The sequence below is a fragment of the Meyerozyma guilliermondii genome, genomic scaffold (genome assembly GCF_000149425.1).
Source record: "Meyerozyma guilliermondii ATCC 6260 scaffold_1 genomic scaffold, whole genome shotgun sequence".
Taxonomy (NCBI): Eukaryota; Fungi; Ascomycota; class Pichiomycetes; order Serinales; family Debaryomycetaceae; genus Meyerozyma; species Meyerozyma guilliermondii.
Window position 1 is genome coordinate 2,000,756 of NW_001809800.1, and position 17,320 is coordinate 2,018,075.

The window sequence follows — 17,320 nt, forward strand, 5'->3', positions numbered from 1 at the left end:
ATACACTATTCAAACTCTTATTTCACCTCATATAAAATTTATTCTTATCACTTTCTCTTGGCTCTCTTTTCTCTAGCTGCAGTAAGTTTCCACGCGTTTTACCTCCTTCTGTTCGCAGTACGACGTGCTCTATTGTGGCCTATTGTTAGAACAAAGAGTTGCAGACAGCCTGCATATGCACCGTTTTGGGACAAATTCTTCGCCTGAAAAATGTTTATAAAGAGCACACTCCAGTGGGTCTAACCATCGACCACATCGACCTGGTACTCCTTCCAAGTGACTCGAGGTTTAGAATTTAGTTACAAAGTTGCTTTGGATTGAAAATGCCAACATTCGAAAAGTTTGACAAGTACAAACCGGTGCCTTACGATCACACCTACGTTCTTTATGATCCAAAAGACATCATCGCGTTGTTTTCTGTGCACTTGTCACTCCTTCCAATATACACCATGGTGTTCTACACCTCTTGGTTTCTCCTCACCCGAGAAATCGAACCGGTGATCGTCGTTGCTGGTCACTTAGTTGGTGAAATCACAAACAAAATTATCAAGCGAGTTGTACGACAACCACGTCCAGATTTCCACAAGGACTTTGGAACGGGATCCTACAGCTTGACATACGGTATGCCCTCGGCACATTCGCAGTTTATGGGGTTTTTTGCCAGTTATTTTGCATGCATCTTCATTTTCAAAATCGAGTATTTTCAACCTGTTCAAAAGGCCATTGGCTGTGTAATTGTGACATTAGTATCCATGGGAGTGGCTGGTTCAAGGGTCTACTTGCTCTACCACACTCCTCAGCAGGTCATTGTGGGAGTAATGTTCGGTGCTCTCTTGGGATTGATCTACTTTGTTCTCATTTCGGTCGCAAGAGACGTGGGTTTGGTAGACTGGGTACTTTCGTGGCGGGCCATGAAGTATTTTTACATCAAAGACAGCTATTTCCATTGCTACAGCACGTTCAAAGATGAGTATAATTTATATTTGCTGGAGAAGAACCCTCTCGCATAGAGTTGAATAAAATGAGTTATGAAGACATTTACCAAATCGTAGATTATTAAAAGTCATCCCATTTGTCATCGCCCTTGGTGTCTTCCTGGCGCTTTCTGCCCATTCCTTGTAACTTGGTTTTTTCCTTGGGCTTCTCGAATCCAAATGCCGGTTGAACATTACTCTCTTCAACACTCAATCCGTCGAACAATTTACCAAACTTGGAGTCAACAGGTTGGCGGTCCTTGGTGAACAGCTGGAATGTCTCCTGTCCATACTTTCCTGTTTCTTGCATCTTTTGGCCAAACTGGGCCATGGCTCTTTTGGCTTCCGCGCCAATATCGCTTTCTTGGAGCTGAGTATAGCCAGGCTTGATCACCGACTCGTGCACCTCATTCATGGACTTGGCCACCGTGCTCGAGAACAAACCCCATCCTTTCGTGAGTGTGCCCAATGGGTCCTTTTGGAAAGTTTCCATGTCAAACAGTGATAACGTACCGCCGTTTCTACTGGATGCTGCTGGTGTTGGAGTGTTGCCAAATCCACCGTACTTTCCACCTTGTGACGGAGGGACATCTTCCGGTCTTGAGTTGTTCTTTGAGCCCAATTGAGCGAAATACGCCTCATTTTTGACTTTTTGCTCACCAGTTAACCCAGGTTGGTTCGGTGTACTGCGACGACTCAGAATAGGATCTTGTGAAACATCGTCCTTGTATGAACCATTAATACCAGCAGATACGCCAACGCTGTTGATGTCGGGCAACTTTTCTCCCGTATGATCCTTAGGCACGAATTCTCTTCCTTCGATTTCACAGTTAAGCTTCTCTTTGTAGTCTTCAGCCACATAATTGTCGTATTTCAATTTGGCTGGGAGGTTCAAGTCAACACCATTTGCAGTAAAATATTCGCGAAGATTGGCATTACCTCCGTTTTCCAACTTGAGCACCTCCTCAGGCTTGAATTGGTCCATGGTTATCGACCTCACGAACGATATATGAACTCCGAGTCCTCTGTGGATTCCGGCACATTCGAGACAGATAAAAATACCAAATTTTGGAGTGGCCCACTGTGGATTTGGGGCGGCGCAGTCAAAGCATTTCTTGTTTTCTCCAGTTTTTTGGAGCCCCAATAGCTTTCTTCGCGTTTCTGGATCTATGCCCATTCTTGGATGCGTCGCTATCTTGAAATTTTGAGATGTTGACACTGTAACGCCTGGTGTTTGGGTCTCATTTCGTACGGCTACAAGGTATGGAAGTTAAAGATGTATGGACAAAGAACTAGCACAGATACACTCAGTACGAATCTTGGAGCTCCCACTCAACTCACTTCGTTGTCATAATTTCGGCACTTTTGACACGTATTATCTCATTTTTCTCGAAATAATTAACCTAAAGCTTCGTTACTGTTTCAGAGTTCTTTTGTTTGATAAGAACAGGGTAACCTTCACCACCGTGACTGCTTCCCAAGTGCCAAGAACCACCATCCACAACCAGAACGGTTCCTGTAATATATGACGCAGCCGGTGAAAACAAGAAAACTGTAGTATCGGCAATGTCTTTCGTGGTCCCCATTCTATGAAGTGGAACCTTATCGATAAACGTTTGCTTGTCTTTCAATAACCTCAGCATTCCCTCGGTACCATCAATGCCTCCTGGAGCAATACAGTTACACCGAATACCCAATGGTCCCAATTCGACAGCCAATGCATTGGAGAGAGCATCCACTCCAGCCTTGGCTGCACCAACATGGACTTGGAATGGGATACCATAGTAGTGCAATGTAGCACTGACAAAGATAACCGCACCTTTGTTCTTTCTGAGCTGCTCAAAAGTGGCTTTGACAGTGTTGTAAGAGCCCAACAAGTCAATGTCCACCACTGACTTGAATGCATTTGACGAAAGGTGATTGAAATCACTGAGGAAATTTCCAGCAGCACCAGCAATCACGAAATCAATTCGTCCCAATTCATTGACAGTTTTTTCAACCGCTTTGGCAATCAGCTTCACATCTCTCACGTCGGTATTGGAACACAGAATTACCTTTGCTCCTGGACGAAGCTTTGCAATTTCAACAGCGGCGGCATCTGTCTTGGCTGGGTTTCTTCCCACAATGGCAGCATCGGCACCGAGAATCACCAATGCTTCAGTTTGCACTCTGCAAATCGATCCTGCACCTCCAGTGACAAACACTACCTTTCCCTTGAACAAGTCGGGCTTCCATACCTCTGTACTAACTTTCGAAGACATGGTTAAAGATGAAGAAAAGTCTCCCCCGCACTATGGTAAACCGCGGGTACAACTTACCGCCGCACCTCATATATCACGTGGAACTACCCGAACCTACTGCAACCAGTTCGCCAATAGACAACTTGCGTTCCTTCGTAGGTATCTCTTCTTTATCTTCGGATTCTCTTCCACGTTTGTCTATTTGAGAACATCTCATATCCGTTTCAATATGTTGAAACATGCTTGTTTGCACAGTCTCAGGTGGACTAGAATGAGTAGCGTATTGACAGTTGTTTTCTGTAGCCAAGTTCTCCACATCCGAATCGACCGTAACTTCCGTATGTGGCTCTGAAGTATCCACAAACCCGTTTTCTGTGCCTTTTTTAATCACCTTGATAAGTTCCTTTCCGGCTTCAAAATATGAAAGACTAAGAATAAAGTCCTCATATTTCTCAACAATGTAAACTGCCAACAGTCTATATCCAGACCTATCGTGTGCATTGTATCGTCGATCACATTGCTTGTGTATCGTGTCCAAAAACAGTAGACATGTGGAGTTAGCCAAGTTATTTTTTTGGGCAACACTTTTGAAAAATTCAAAGTAGTTGTCGAGAATCTTGTTTCGTATAATATGTTGAAAGAGAACCAGCTCATTGGATAGAAGAATATTTTTCAAACATCTTAGTGCTGCAACTCTTACTGTTATTTTGACGGGCGCTCCGATCAATCTAGCAACACCATTGATGACATTGTTGCTCAAAAAGAATTCAGCGGATGTTGCCCTCTCGTGCTCACGCCAGCAAAAAGTTATCAAGTCACACAAGTGCTGATATAAAAGTTCGTCCAGTTTTACTCTGGTGACGACAAAGGCATCCGCTTTGTGATTGAGGTCAACAACGGGGCCAAATAGTTCTGGTGCTGCCTTGGAATAAAACGCAGAGAAATAGTTGGCGGTGTTGATAGACCCATTATAAGTTGGAGATTGTGTACCATTGGAGGCCAATCTTGAAAATGCCGCTTCACCGTTGGACTTTTCTGCTTTTTGAATACCCCGTGAACCAATGTGGTTTGCGTTCTCGCCATTAGTGGTGCCATTAAATGAATCACTATCGGCAATGTTTGTATCTAGCAACATCTTCAATGCCTCTAAAGCTTGTAGTTTCAAGCCAGCATTCTTATCGCTAAGAAGCAACCTTACTAGTATATGAATGAGCGTCATGTCGTCCGCTAGTTTCAAGCGCGTATGGTTCTCCTTCTCGATGACCTTTTCCTCCACGAAATCATTGCTGGGAGGATCTGACAAGTCTATTGCCTCATCTTTATCTATGGAGTTTACCAAACAAACATCTTGCTCGATAATAATCACAATGAGCTCTGTGCCGAGTATTCTGATGTTAATATCAACGTCTTCTAAGGCAAACCTAATCATGGAAAATAATCCCGATTTAACCAAAGCCGAAAAGAAGTCCAACTTTTGGTGCGTCTGAAGAGATTTGGCTATCATCACATATTGGTGTAGCATCTTCACCCCATTTCGTCGTATTTCACCGTCCAGCGATGGATCCTTGTACGACTCGAAAAGTTTGGGAAGAAAGTTATCACTGTCAACCAAAAATTGTATGATTTCCACCTGGTTGAGATATATTATGGAGGACAATATGTTGAAAGCCTGTTCATCAATGCAACTCTGTAACGCCACGTCTCGTAAGAAGTTGAGAAAGAAGTCTCGCTTAAATAGTCCAAGCTGAGCATCACTACATGGCACGTCGATAACCATTTGTAGCTTAGTTTTATCACTGAGGAATCCGCGGTAGTCAGCCTTAGGGTCAGAGTCATATTCTAGAATACCTGAGAGCCCATAAATTTTTTCTTCCGATGATGTGAAGTCCTCTATTATGCCCGCTTCATTGTAGAGTATTAAAGTCTTAACTATCTCTGCTATTAGAATGAGAAGCTTGAAGGGCAGTATTTGTTCGGTCATGGTGGTGTTTCCTGAGTTTGAATTCGAGGTAGATTGTGCTACTGGAGGCTCGACGACTTCAGATCCAGCGCTTATTTCGGTGTTGTCAGTGACGGTGGAAGTACTCTTTGAGGTATCAGATATAGAGGTGGATGTAGTTGTGATGGAAACCTTTGATGGATGGGAGTCGTTGGATTCTGTTTGGCCGGTGATGTTCTCGTTGGCTTCCAGGAACCCCAGCTCGTCCATTTCTGCTTCGATGGAAGTCATTAGGTTGATTAGCAATTTCAAGTAATTTTTCTCCTTGACGTAGTCTGTGATTTTGGACCGGGAAAATTGCGAGGAAGAGCCACGGATGATGACTTCAAGGCACTCGTCCAAGTTGGTGCGGGTGGGGTCGGGAGGGTACGATATAGGGCCGGTAATTAACTCTGTGACATCACAAGTCAGAGTGCTTTCCACATTTGGGATGACATAGTAGAGACTGATTTGCGGACTATAGTTCTCTTGTTGTGCGTGGATAATGAATTCACAGAGATCAGCACAACCTTCTGTTTCTTGGAACGACAATGCAAGGTCTTTGCCTGAACTATCGGTCCACACTATGAGAGTTTCTTGTTGTCGCTGGTACTGAATGTTACCCTCAAGACATGATTTTAGAATTATATCATCAGAATCGACTTCGTTACGCACTGTAAAGTATGCTTTCTTGGTGTCTTCCTCCATTTCTCCAACACAATAACCTGTCCCATGGTCCAACCAGTCGTCTCCATCGAGCAAATAAACCTTCACTCTTCGAGGTTTCGACATGGCACTATGTTTCTTGCCCAGGAACACGGCTTTTGGTGTATTTTATACTCGGTAACTAGAAATTAACACGCTAAAACGAAAGTTCAAATATGTCCGGGCGTGTTGAGAATGGTGCTGTAGGGGTCCGGAATTAAGTTGTAGGCTATACGGAAGGTGTATACTTCGGACTTGAGATATAGGGCCCCAGGGAAGTATCGGTCTGTTTCAGCCACTCGCTTTTAGCGGTATGTGAATTTTCGATTACAATGTCAGAAAAGTACGATATGCTGTTTGACATCACGCGCGCGGCGGCGAGCGCGATAAAGATGGAAACTGATGAGATGGGAAATAGTGCAATTGGGAGAAGATTTGTACAGCAAGATTTGGCTGGTGGTTGCAGTATATGACTTGGTGGGTGTTGTATTGTGGATTAGATTGTGGTTTGTGGTGGTAGTAGTATTGTATAATTTTGCAATATTGTAGAAAATGGCATTTATGGTGGTAAGATGGATATGATGGTTTATACTTTTATGGCACCTACAAGCCACGTAAGCTACCAATGGCACAAGCACAAAAACTATTAATCATACTACAGGCTATTTTTCACTTATCGTACAGGCTACCTGCTATCAATGGCACTATATTGCATCTATTCTAGTATAAGTTACCAATTTACTTTTTCTGGAATGAAAGACCTATTTACATTAGTGCACAACCAACGCAGCACTGGTCAAGCTTCGCAACCATTCAACCTTATCCACGTCGTGAGTGTCCTCGACTTCTCCCCATTGCTCAGTCTGGAAAATGGTTTCAAGATTTCCAAGCTCCACAATTTCGTCGATACTTTTGATAAAGTAATCGTCTTTGGTGGTTTTATTCACCTGGTACAACTTTTGCATAATATTGAGGTCCGAACAACTAGCACGCAACACGGAAGCACCACAGAGAAACGACTTGGAAGCCAAGATGGCTTTCTCAAGTGCTACCAAGTCGTAGATGGGTAGCAGTTCTAGCCAATGCAGTACTACGTTCTGGGTGGTGATGGACTGTTCGTTTCCACGGAGCCCGTCGGTTTCACAATCAAGAGAGTTCAATTCGACTTTCATGTCTTGAGGAAGAAGCTTCCTATCATGAGCATACTTTGTGAAAAAATCTTCGTATTCTTTGATGAGTGGTAGGTAGAGTTCGTCTTGCCGGGCTCTAAGCTTGCCTTCGTACTCGTCTAAAGTGGTGAAAATAAGACAAGTATCGGTATCGAGGTACTTGAGAAGATTGAGTCTTATATCTTCCAACCGGCCCACTTTGGCAATTGCATCGGAATCTCCCTCGTTTGTGTTTTGCAAGTCTATTGCTCGAGACGCCAACGACGTCAACGGAAGCGAACCATGTTTGATTTTGAGTTCTGGAACGTTGGCCCACTCATGAGCGATCAAATGTGCCAACTGTTTCTTGGTAGCAGGAACGGCCAATTTGTAACCCAATGGAGTTTTGAGGGTTTTTCCGTCAAGCTGGACTTCGTAGGAGTTGGTGGCATCGTTGTATTTCGCATCTACCTTTTCCCAGAACCGCAGAAGTGTCTTTTCCAATCGATTGGTCTCTGACTTGACATTGGATTCGATGGCCACCTCGGGTCCTACAGGAGTCAGAGTGGCCCTGAAACGCGTGGACGCACTGAAGAGGCGAGTACCAGCCACGGCACTGGATTTCAGCAACATGGGCGTGGCACGTCTGCCAAGACCTCGTAATAGCATAGTGAGAAGTTGGTGAAGAAAGATGAATTTCGCGCGAGAACTGATCTGGTGAAAATCGATTGACTTTGAGTGGTTTGAGTATAAATTAAGGCATTCTAAATCATAGCATCATGTCGGTCAATCCCCAGGCACTACAAAAGCTTCTCATGGAGATGGACAGCCAGCTCAACAAGTCTAGAGCTGAACTCTCCATGTGTAATCTTCAGTTGGAGAGGACAGTAACCAACTTGAATATCATCCAAAAGACACAAAAGGACCTTAGTGGGCTCTGTAAGAACAATGAAGGCGTGTGGGAAGGCGTTGGAAAGACTTTTGTTCAAGTACCGGTGTCAGATTATCTCCAAACCATCGAGGCTGACGAGAAGGAATTCACCGATTCCAAGCTGAGTTTGGAAAAGAAGAAAGCGTACTTGGAAACCACATTGGAAAAGACCATCGATAACATGACACAATTGGTGGGAAAGAAATGATCGAGTTCGATCATGTTACCATCAGCCATACTAACTAATAAGACCATAGACCATAAATTATTCAGAATCGATTTCTGGCAATAAATACTATACCATACTGCCACATTTTTTCTATTAATGAGTATTCATATTGACCAGATCGCAAACTGTCTGATTCACTTTACTCAAACTTTCTGATTCATTTCCATAAATTGTCTGATTTCTTTCCAGTTGTATTCATAATTTTCATTCCTCTATTTACTCCTCCTCCTCCTCATCTCCTCCATCTAAGACTCTTCTCTCCATATCCTCGTCACCCCCTTTCATTCTTTGTGTCAAAAACACATTGACTTGGTCTTGTAAAGTGGTCAATTCGGCTCGTAAATGTCCCAATGGGGTGTCTTTAGCTTCAGATGGCTTGTCTCTATCTTCTCCGCCAGCATTGATAACCACGTCAGATATCTTTGTGCTGGTTCCACTGGTCGAATGGGGTCCCTTTCCTACGTCAAACTGTTTCTGCGTACCGTCTGGAGCGACATACACTGCCGTGGGTGAGGCTACCATAATTATCGATGCGCGATGCGAGCTGCTATCAGACTACAAATTTAGAATACAAGAATATACAGAATACGAAATATACAGAATACACTAATACAAGAATACAAGAATACAAGAATAAATTTCGTTCATTTGTACTGAATGGTCATTATCATCACTAATTACTCTCTATGGGAATCACTCTGGCGGAATTGGAGTAGGCATTGAACCGGATCTCGATGATCTCGTCAGTGGAAAAGTTCAATGACGGTATGTCATAACACGAACAAGACATCAAGTACCCATAGAAAACTTTCAATACGGTATCGTCTGCTATGATCAATATATCACCGCTCATTCTTTCCATTTCGAGAATCAATGGCTCAATCTTGATTGCAAGATCATGGTACAGCTCAGCACGAGAAAACCGATGGTGATAAGGATCTTGTTTAAACAGGGCATATTCTGAAGGAAATTTCTTTTCGATCTCTGCTTCATTCATTCCTCCCACCACTCCTGGGTTTTTTTGTGAAAGCTGTATCCGGTGCCTTATATTCACACCTTTTTCAGTAAAGTACTTGGTGGTCTCCATGGTACGTTTTTTGACAGAAGTCCACACCACGAGCGAGTTTTCATCGACTCCATCTACACCAGCAGCTGGATGTCTTTCTTCCACCGAGTACTCTCTCTGAACTTTGGGACGTTCAGTGCTGGTTTGATTGAGGTGCTTGGCATATGCCTTACCCTCTTTAGCCAAATGATTCAACAATGTCTTGGTTAAGTTTCGGGCGTACTTGTCTCCCTCGTCGTCAAGCGGAGGATCTTGGGTATATTCAAGAGAGTTCTTGTAGCATCTGGCGAAGAATACCGATCCCAGTTTGATGCGCGAGTTCATAAGGAAAAACACCACTTTGTTGATCAAATAGCCATAGTTGGAGTTGTGGAGTTCAATGCGGTCACCAAAGTTGATGAATTTGATGTAAGATAAGCTATTTTCAGCGTCTTTAGTACCCATTTCCTGGTAGTATGGAGTTAGAAATTTGATGCGATCACTGTAATCTTTGTATGCCTTTTCATAATCCCAATTGACATAGTCGGGAGACGAGCGTGCTGCCGATTCCATATTTCTCATGATGATGGAGTCGTCGGTTACCGATGATTCAATAAATAAAACCTGGATGTTTGCCGACAGAAATTTCTGGCTCAATTTGAGTCGGTCTTCCGGAAGGGCATTGACAGCGTCGTAGATGGCAACTTGGCCCTTATCTTTTTCGAAAAAATTAAGCATATCGTTTACACATTCATCCACAATTCTATTGCGCATTTCGTTAGCCTCTCGTTCTTCTGGTTCTGGCATAAATAGTTCATGATGGAGGTCCAGAACCGCACTGGCACGACGGTAGTCACCCAAATGGAACGAATGGGTCTTGACGCCGAGCCATCTCAAATATCTTGTTAACGAAACAGACAAATGGGTCTTACCCCGACCTGGTAATCCTGCCAATGCAATACAGATTTTTCCAGCATGAAACAACCGGCCAGATTCCGTGGAGTACAACTGAGCTGGAGATATGTGGTAGGGATCGATTTCCTTGTGGACACCATCGACCCCGGTAACATCACTCATTCTTCGCTGGCCTCTGCCTTTGGACGAAAGAAGATCGACCAAATTTGGCTTATTATTATTGTGGAAAGACCACCTTTTCTTTGTTCTTTTTCCAGATTGCGACGGATTGCGCTCCAAAGGTGACGAACCAAACCCGTTAAAAATCTCTCCTTCGTCAGTCATAGGAAAGATTGTGTAGTTGGTGTTAGCAAGAGACGCCCCGGCGATTGGAACCGCACGACTGGGGTAGGTGCAGGAGAGGAAGCGAGACAAAATCAAAAAGATCAGAACTAGCAACACTCTACAACAGTTTTCTGACAGTCTCAATTACACAACTCTCACCCCCGCTACATATCTCAGTTTCAGTCGTTTATTTATACAACAAATTACTCGATCTTTCCGCCCTTTCTCTCAATCAATGCCTTTCTGTCCTTGTCCAAGTGCAACTTGGTAATGACAACCTTGGATGGGTGGATGTTGAGGGGAACAGAAGCACCGTTGGACTTCTCCTTTTGCAATTTCTCGATTTGAACAGCAAACTTCAATCTGTATACAGAGTTCACCTTACCTTCGGATCCCTTCTTGGAGCCTCTGGCAACAATGACTTCGTCATTTTGTCTGATTGGCAAGGTCTTGATGTTGTATTGTTCTCTCAACTCCTTGGAGAGAGGAGCAGCCATCAAAGCTCTTCTTTCAACGGAAGAAGAGGTGAAGTAAGCCTTTCTGGCCTTCGAACGAGAAGAGGAAACGTCTGAGTTAGTATGGTTTGTAACGAATAAGATGAATGTGTAGCAGTCGAAGAGTGTGGTATTTGTGAATTCATGATGGTATCTTCAATCTTAGGGTTATAGTTGGTAGTTCAATGATAAATTCCGAATTCCTCAGGGCATTAATGGCCACGCCTGGCACACAAAAACAAGTAGTCAGGGCTCTCTACGACTGCAGTTCACACGTCGATCTTAAATATCAACGAAAATAATTACCTTTACTGATCTTAGCCATCTCGATGCTATGAATGTAATGTATTCAAATTTTTCAGCCTAGTTGAGAACGAAAAAATCTCGCGGAGTTGCGACATGCCACAAAAAGGCGCGACATGGGCTGCGCCCTAAAGGAGTGCACGTGATACGAACATTAGCCGACTTGGACGAGGTAGAAGAGTGATAAAGAAGGTTGAGACAAAAGTGTTTTAGCGCCGTAGATCGTCTTCTTGGCAATGTACCGATAAAAGTAGTTTGGTATTCACTTTTATGTTTTGTTTTGTCGTCCTTTTTCGAGGCAAAAAGAAATAGCCCTCGGCAGGACTCGAACCCGCAATCATTATCTCCGGAGGATAACACCTTAACCAATTAGGCCACAAGGGCTAATTTCGATACTATAGAGCCCCATGTACTACCTATGGTACACCATCCAGAGCAACATAATTAGACACCAACTTCCTTCTACTTTATCCCAGTTGTAACATTATTTAGCTATTTCAGGCGTCTCATTACGATCCTGTATCACAAAACTATACTTTTACCCATTACCATTCTTATTTTGATAAGGTTACCTAGAGCCATTGTGCAGGTCGTCTTGCTCGGCGATTCATTTTGGCTCCGAAAAAGTGGAGAACAACCTGCTAAGATGATGAGATCTAGACTCGTTGGGCTCGGAAAGTCATTTATGGCTAGTCCATTGATCTACAGAGGTGCAAGTCATGCTGTTAGACATACACATTTACTCAAATGTACCGTGGGTCCATCGTATCCATTAACCTCAATAATTTTTCAAAGCAAGTATTCCACGAAAACGGCTCCTCCTCCACCTCCACCTCCACCGCCAGCAGACAAAAACGCCAAGGGTAAGGTATTATTGAACAGAATAACAAGGGCGTTTACTTTCTCGCTCTCATCAGTTATTGTTGTCGGTGCTGCTGGAGTAGCGTTACTAGTAGTTTACTTGATTCTCTCAGAATTGTTTCTTCCATCTGGAGATACTCGAACGTTCAACAAAGCCGTCAAGTTGGTAGAACAGAACCCTGAAGCTCAGAAGTTGCTCAATTTCGAACCAGGCCACAGACTTAAGGCTCATGGTGGATCCAATGGTGACAGATGGGTAAGAAATCGTCCGGCTCACAGCATTAGAACCAAGGGAAAAGATGGCAAGGATCGTCTCGTCATGAAGTTCTACGTCGATTCCTCAAGCGGCAGACATGGTACTGTCAGTTTGGAGCAAATTGACCTTTCGTTCTGGAGTTCAGAATTTGCATATATAGCCTTGGATGTTCCCGGTGCTAAACGAGTGTATATCGTTGAGCCCAAGTACCAGGCGAAAAACTATGTACCAAAACCTGGTTCCAGTGGAGGGTTCTTGGGGTTGAAGTGGGGTCCTAAGAAGGAGTAAGTGTATATAATGAATATCATAGGCATATTAACTGCGCCGGACAGATGAAGTGGAATGAACGTCCGTATTAAGTGACAAATAGAAGGTTGTGGTAGTTTAGGCGCTGGACTCAAAATATTTCAATCAATGACTTGAGCTCTTTCTTTCCCCGGCATTCCACCATGTACAACTCCTCAGGTGCAAGCTTGACTAGCAAGCCTGCTTTGCCCACCTTTTCTATAATCGAGAGTTTCGAATCCTCTTTGAATAACCAGTTGAAATTTTCCTTGTCATTATCGTCCAAGTTATCAAGCACCAAATGGTAATAATTGGCATCGGTGAAATGGTCAGAAATTATGTATACGGTGAGAGCATACATGGAAATAATTTTCCACGACGAGGAATATTTTACTCGCTCGTAGCCTTCGGTCAGTTTCTGAAGCCGAACCGTCATTCTGTTCACCACCATCAACTTTGAGTTCTCAGGATTGCTCAAAATATGTGCTCTAGTAATTTCATCGGAATTGCATGTCTGCAAAGAACTCTCTTTAAGAACACTTTTTGGTGGTTGTTTGGCATCTGTGATCATTGAACTGACACTTGAGATGGTGGTAGACTTGCTCGTCATTCCTTCCATCACTGACGAAGTTAGCGTACTCGACGAAGCCTGAGATCTCATGTCCTTGCTCTTATTCGAAGCGAGTACGCCGAGAATATTGCTCAAATTTGTAAAGATTGCATGGGCCAAATTACCCTTTGAACAACGAAGAAGTATCTTGATTCTGTCATTTGTAATGGCATTTACGGTGGAGATTTGAGCGTCCAAAGCAGACGATTGTCTCACTTCAGTTTGAGTGGAATTGATGTTGAGCAAGAGCAATGGCTTGTCAACGATATCCTCTTCCCCTTCATCATATTCCTCTTTAAAGACAATCAACCACGCTTTGTTGGATTCGTAGTTCACCACAATCTTCAAGAATAGCATATCGTTGGTGGTGAGCATTTCCCACTTGCCATACTTCTCCTTCCATCTGGAAACCTTCAATGTCTTTGGCGACGACGGAGATATGTAAAAGTCTATCGACAGATCGTCATTGATGATATCCTTGAGGTGCTGGGGAATGCTAATGGTTTCCTCGGCAACATCTTGCAGCGCAAGACTGACACTGGACCCGTTGATGTACGGCTTAAAGAAGTATGTTGAGGTCGATGAAGGAAGAGCAAATGGCGAAGGAAGGGCAGAACGAGGTCCAGGCGAACCAGATCTCTCCGAGATGGTGGACAATGGCTGGGCAAGGTCAATGTTTCGAGGAATGTCTGTGGTGATACTGAGGTCTTTGACGTTGCGATTTGCTTTACTTTCGTTTGTTTCCGGTTCATTGGGATATTCTTTCTCTTCTTTTGGTTCTGCTTTGGTTTTCGATTTGGGTTCTGTATTTTCTTCGCTTCTAACAGCAGTCTCCATGTTGCGCTTTTTGAACAATCCTAGTATGCTCTTGCGTTTCTTTTTCGTTTTGTCAAGACTAAGGCTCTCGGTCAGCTGGGAGATATCCGAAAGGCCATGAGCAACGCTGAAAGATGGTTGGTGGGTTCTGCCAAAATTGGATATATCAATTGCTGAACCATTTGATAGCTTGAAAAGACCCTCAGAAGAAGTTTGTTTTCCTATTTCGGGTGCAGACTTGAACTTCATTTCGTTGCCAGCCAGATATGAAGATGACAATGGGATGTCAGAAAGATCCACCGGTTCATTGTTGGATTTACTCTCGGGTGTATCGTATGCTACTTCGGCTTGCTCAGAGCGTGGACGACCATTCGAACAAACGTTCATTTCATCCTCTGGAGAGAGGGTTTTCCTGGAAATGTACTTCATTACACTCTCGTGGTTTTCATGGGGTCCAGACAAAGTCTTGTGGATTATGTTGAGAGACCTATCGTACTGGTTTCTTGCAGATTCGACCGAATTTACCGAAGATATGGACGAATGGGACAGGTGAGACGAGGTCTTGATATGTGGAGGTTTCACCATCTCTTTGGGGCCGGTTGGAGAATCAAGGAGCTCTTTGAAACTGGGTGTGCCTGAACTAGCCTCAAATTCTGGCGATTCGCTACCTGAAGACAGATGGATATTAATCCCCAATCCAGCAAGCGAGCAGTTGGTATCTGGTCCTATTGGGAGGCACTCGCCGTGCTTGCTGGGAAAAATAGTTGCTAGTTTTGAAAACCATTTTTGAGCTTGGTCTTTTTTACCCTTGATACGAAGACTCATTTCTGAGACAGAGAGCTCATCGGTAGAGAAATTGATCGGGCGCAATGTGATACAATCGTCTTCAAGTTCAACAAAAAGTTCGTTGTAGCGACATGGAGGATAGAGCAAACTTCTGGACCCTGGATTGGTGGTCGAGGTTGTAGAATCGACACTTAAAAGTGCCATTGCATCGAAAGACCTCGGTGTTTTCGAATTGGAAAGATTGAGTAAAGCAATTTCCACTTGTCCTTGGTGATTTTCAAGGATGAATTCTTGGCCGAAAGAGCGATCGACGATCTGTTCAGCGACAAAGTAACTGGCTACTTTGGTGGAAGTAGAGTGCCATGGAAACGCCGCCACGTTCGAAAAGCTAATGTTGCAGAGAGAATTGGTCATTTGAAATTCTTGGTAATTCTTGAGAATCGACTCAAATCGAGTGCTTAAAAGTTGGAGCTTTTCCATCACGAACGGGTTTCGTATGTACGCTTTTGCTGCCGACATGAAGCTGATATACGCGGTAGCATTGCGAATGGGTTTGGAATACTTGTGCACGTCCTCATGAAGCACCAGGTTTTTATCTAAGAAGCATGCTAAAAACTTTTCGTACAACACAATTCCCCCATTGTCCATCCAAATGATGAATTCGTTTACAAACGACTTGAACTGTTCCACCTCGTAGTCTGGTTCCTGGACATTATTGCGATAATTGTTCAAAAGTTGAAGAAGTTTCGTGTTCTTGGTATAAAGACCTCGTAAGATGGAAACAAGTGACGACTTTGACGACCTGGTAGGTTTGACCGAACCTAGAATGGTGATGAGATCATTGTTTTCTCCTGTTTCTGACGCAAACAATTGGTCAATTAGGACTCCTCTTGACATTGGAGAGCTTTGGTCGACTGTCATTGAGTGATATTAGGACACAAAAAGAGTGTAGTTTAGCGAATGAACCTAGCACGAAGACAATTATACGAGGAAACGTATATGAGAAAACAGTGAGTCAGCCGTAAATTAGGGGTTGTGGTGGATAGGATACGGGTGAATTTGTCGCAACGATAGGTTAAGTAGTTCGTTTGCTTTTCAATTCAAGCTGGCTGGGCTCATCTCCATTTTACCTGTTTGGGATTCGCGTCGCGACTGTGTATGTGCGCGCAGCGCGTTGCGCTGGAGTGCAGGGATCGGAGTTTTGGCGCGAAATTGGAGACGAATGAATGGAATAACTGTTGCAATTGAGTTGCAATGCAATTGAGTTTGTAGTGAAGTAGATGAATAGCATTCGTATGGCAAGTGAGGAGTTTTTTCTCCTTTTTTCTTTGCTTTTATTTTATTTTTGGATTCGCTTCTTCTACCGCCTAATCTTTCTCCTTGTAGGCACGGTGCAGTTGCATCAAAGATGCATGTAATTTATTTCTCGTATCATTTCGTAAATCTGTGAAGGTACAATAAGCTTTTTTTAGTTTTGCGCGAGTAATGGCATGGCGCATGAATTATGGGGTATTTCGTTCTCTCTCTTGATGTCGTGGCTCGTACTTTGTATGGAAGATGTTTCTGCTCACAAAGGAATTTCTTTGTTGATGAATATAGCCTTCAATTTTGGCTTCTCCGACATTGGTTTCTCGATGAAGAGACTAAAGGGTATGTGTGGTTAAGGTGACGAAACATGAATCTTCTGTTTGATTTTTCGATGAAGGGCCACAAGCAGTAATGATATCCTGATATTCCATCATAATGCAGTCTCTTTAGTTGTCGGCTATTTCTTTATGGCTCGTATTCTTGACCGATAATCCACTCAAGGGCCGTCTCCGCTCCCTGTCCCGTGACAGCGCTCACTGCGATTATTTGCCACTTTTCCAGTGGAAGCTGCGACTCGAGCTCGAGAAGACCCACGATTTGTTTCTTGGTTTCCTCCACTTTATTCGTTTGTAGCATGTCAATTTTGTTCATTAATATGAGAAGTGACACTGCAACTAGTCTATCTTGTTGTATCACTTTGTCTCGTAACTCTTCGTAGGATTCTTGAATGCGCTCCATACTCATACAATCTACAACCCAAACCACCACATTTGTCTTATCAAAGTAGTTACCCCAGAAGGTACGAAGACTTGTTTGCCCGCCAATGTCCCACAAGTTCAATGTGAAGTCCTGGTATTGAAGCGTGCTGATTTCAAACCCCATAGTGGGAGATATCGTAGACCAGTCTTCGTGTTTCCAGCGTTTGATAATGGAGGTTTTACCCGAGTTATCGAGTCCCAAAACCAACACCCGTATTTCATGGTCCTTGATCTTTTGTTTTCTGATGATGCTCAAGAGACCCATCAAATTTTATGCAAGTTGCACTGAGATCAAATCTAATTTTCAATCTTCTCATCGCACAAATATCCCCCGCAATTTAAATCAAGTGAGAG

General features: G+C 43.5%; 12 protein-coding genes and 1 non-coding gene across 13 annotated transcripts; 3 read left to right on the forward strand and 10 right to left on the reverse strand. All coding sequences in view use genetic code 12, as the record gives it.

Annotated features, from left to right (window-relative positions):
* Window positions 1-323: 323 nt before the first annotated feature.
* Window positions 324-1,010, forward strand: CWH8 (Cwh8p; the record flags this gene model as incomplete). The annotated part of the gene is made up of 1 exon (XM_001487726.1): window positions 324-1,010. One exon carries the CDS (start codon window positions 324-326, stop codon window positions 1,008-1,010), a length of 687 nt encoding a protein of 228 aa, XP_001487776.2.
* Window positions 1,011-1,056: 46 nt separating this feature from the next.
* AGE3 (Age3p) lies at window positions 1,057-2,151 on the reverse strand (the record flags this gene model as incomplete). The annotated part of the gene is made up of 1 exon (XM_001487727.1): window positions 1,057-2,151. The coding sequence occupies one exon, from the start codon at window positions 2,149-2,151 to the stop codon at window positions 1,057-1,059; it is 1,095 nt and encodes a 364-aa protein (XP_001487777.2).
* Window positions 2,152-2,377: 226 nt separating this feature from the next.
* PGUG_01155 (uncharacterized protein) lies at window positions 2,378-3,235 on the reverse strand (the record flags this gene model as incomplete). Its single annotated transcript, XM_001487728.1, has 1 exon — window positions 2,378-3,235. The coding sequence occupies one exon, from the start codon at window positions 3,233-3,235 to the stop codon at window positions 2,378-2,380; it is 858 nt and encodes a 285-aa protein (XP_001487778.2).
* A 73-nt stretch (window positions 3,236-3,308) lies between these two features.
* On the reverse strand, window positions 3,309-5,984 carry PSY2 (Psy2p; the record flags this gene model as incomplete). Its single annotated transcript, XM_001487729.1, has 1 exon — window positions 3,309-5,984. The coding sequence occupies one exon, from the start codon at window positions 5,982-5,984 to the stop codon at window positions 3,309-3,311; it is 2,676 nt and encodes an 891-aa protein (XP_001487779.2).
* A 683-nt stretch (window positions 5,985-6,667) lies between these two features.
* PGUG_01157 (ATP synthase complex assembly protein) lies at window positions 6,668-7,714 on the reverse strand (the record flags this gene model as incomplete). Its single annotated transcript, XM_001487730.1, has 1 exon — window positions 6,668-7,714. One exon carries the CDS (start codon window positions 7,712-7,714, stop codon window positions 6,668-6,670), a length of 1,047 nt encoding a protein of 348 aa, XP_001487780.2.
* A 110-nt stretch (window positions 7,715-7,824) lies between these two features.
* On the forward strand, window positions 7,825-8,184 carry PGUG_01158 (prefolding complex chaperone subunit; the record flags this gene model as incomplete). The annotated part of the gene is made up of 1 exon (XM_001487731.1): window positions 7,825-8,184. The coding sequence occupies one exon, from the start codon at window positions 7,825-7,827 to the stop codon at window positions 8,182-8,184; it is 360 nt and encodes a 119-aa protein (XP_001487781.2).
* A 237-nt stretch (window positions 8,185-8,421) lies between these two features.
* On the reverse strand, window positions 8,422-8,727 carry PGUG_01159 (chromatin DNA-binding EKC/KEOPS complex subunit; the record flags this gene model as incomplete). The annotated part of the gene is made up of 1 exon (XM_001487732.1): window positions 8,422-8,727. The coding sequence occupies one exon, from the start codon at window positions 8,725-8,727 to the stop codon at window positions 8,422-8,424; it is 306 nt and encodes a 101-aa protein (XP_001487782.1).
* Window positions 8,728-8,878: 151 nt separating this feature from the next.
* PGUG_01160 (bifunctional fructose-2,6-bisphosphate 2-phosphatase/6-phosphofructo-2-kinase) lies at window positions 8,879-10,489 on the reverse strand (the record flags this gene model as incomplete). The annotated part of the gene is made up of 1 exon (XM_001487733.1): window positions 8,879-10,489. One exon carries the CDS (start codon window positions 10,487-10,489, stop codon window positions 8,879-8,881), a length of 1,611 nt encoding a protein of 536 aa, XP_001487783.2.
* Window positions 10,490-10,692: 203 nt separating this feature from the next.
* Window positions 10,693-10,986, reverse strand: PGUG_01161 (60S ribosomal protein uL24; the record flags this gene model as incomplete). The annotated part of the gene is made up of 1 exon (XM_001487734.1): window positions 10,693-10,986. One exon carries the CDS (start codon window positions 10,984-10,986, stop codon window positions 10,693-10,695), a length of 294 nt encoding a protein of 97 aa, XP_001487784.1.
* A 610-nt stretch (window positions 10,987-11,596) lies between these two features.
* Window positions 11,597-11,670, reverse strand: PGUG_05961. The gene has a single exon. It is a non-coding gene; the product is annotated as a tRNA-Arg (tRNA).
* A 262-nt stretch (window positions 11,671-11,932) lies between these two features.
* Window positions 11,933-12,691, forward strand: TIM21 (Tim21p; the record flags this gene model as incomplete). The annotated part of the gene is made up of 1 exon (XM_001487735.1): window positions 11,933-12,691. The coding sequence occupies one exon, from the start codon at window positions 11,933-11,935 to the stop codon at window positions 12,689-12,691; it is 759 nt and encodes a 252-aa protein (XP_001487785.1).
* Window positions 12,692-12,800: 109 nt separating this feature from the next.
* Window positions 12,801-15,821, reverse strand: PGUG_01163 (uncharacterized protein; the record flags this gene model as incomplete). Its single annotated transcript, XM_001487736.1, has 1 exon — window positions 12,801-15,821. The coding sequence occupies one exon, from the start codon at window positions 15,819-15,821 to the stop codon at window positions 12,801-12,803; it is 3,021 nt and encodes a 1,006-aa protein (XP_001487786.2).
* Window positions 15,822-16,673: 852 nt separating this feature from the next.
* Window positions 16,674-17,231, reverse strand: PGUG_01164 (Arf family GTPase; the record flags this gene model as incomplete). Its single annotated transcript, XM_001487737.1, has 1 exon — window positions 16,674-17,231. The coding sequence occupies one exon, from the start codon at window positions 17,229-17,231 to the stop codon at window positions 16,674-16,676; it is 558 nt and encodes a 185-aa protein (XP_001487787.2).
* Window positions 17,232-17,320: the final 89 nt, after the last annotated feature.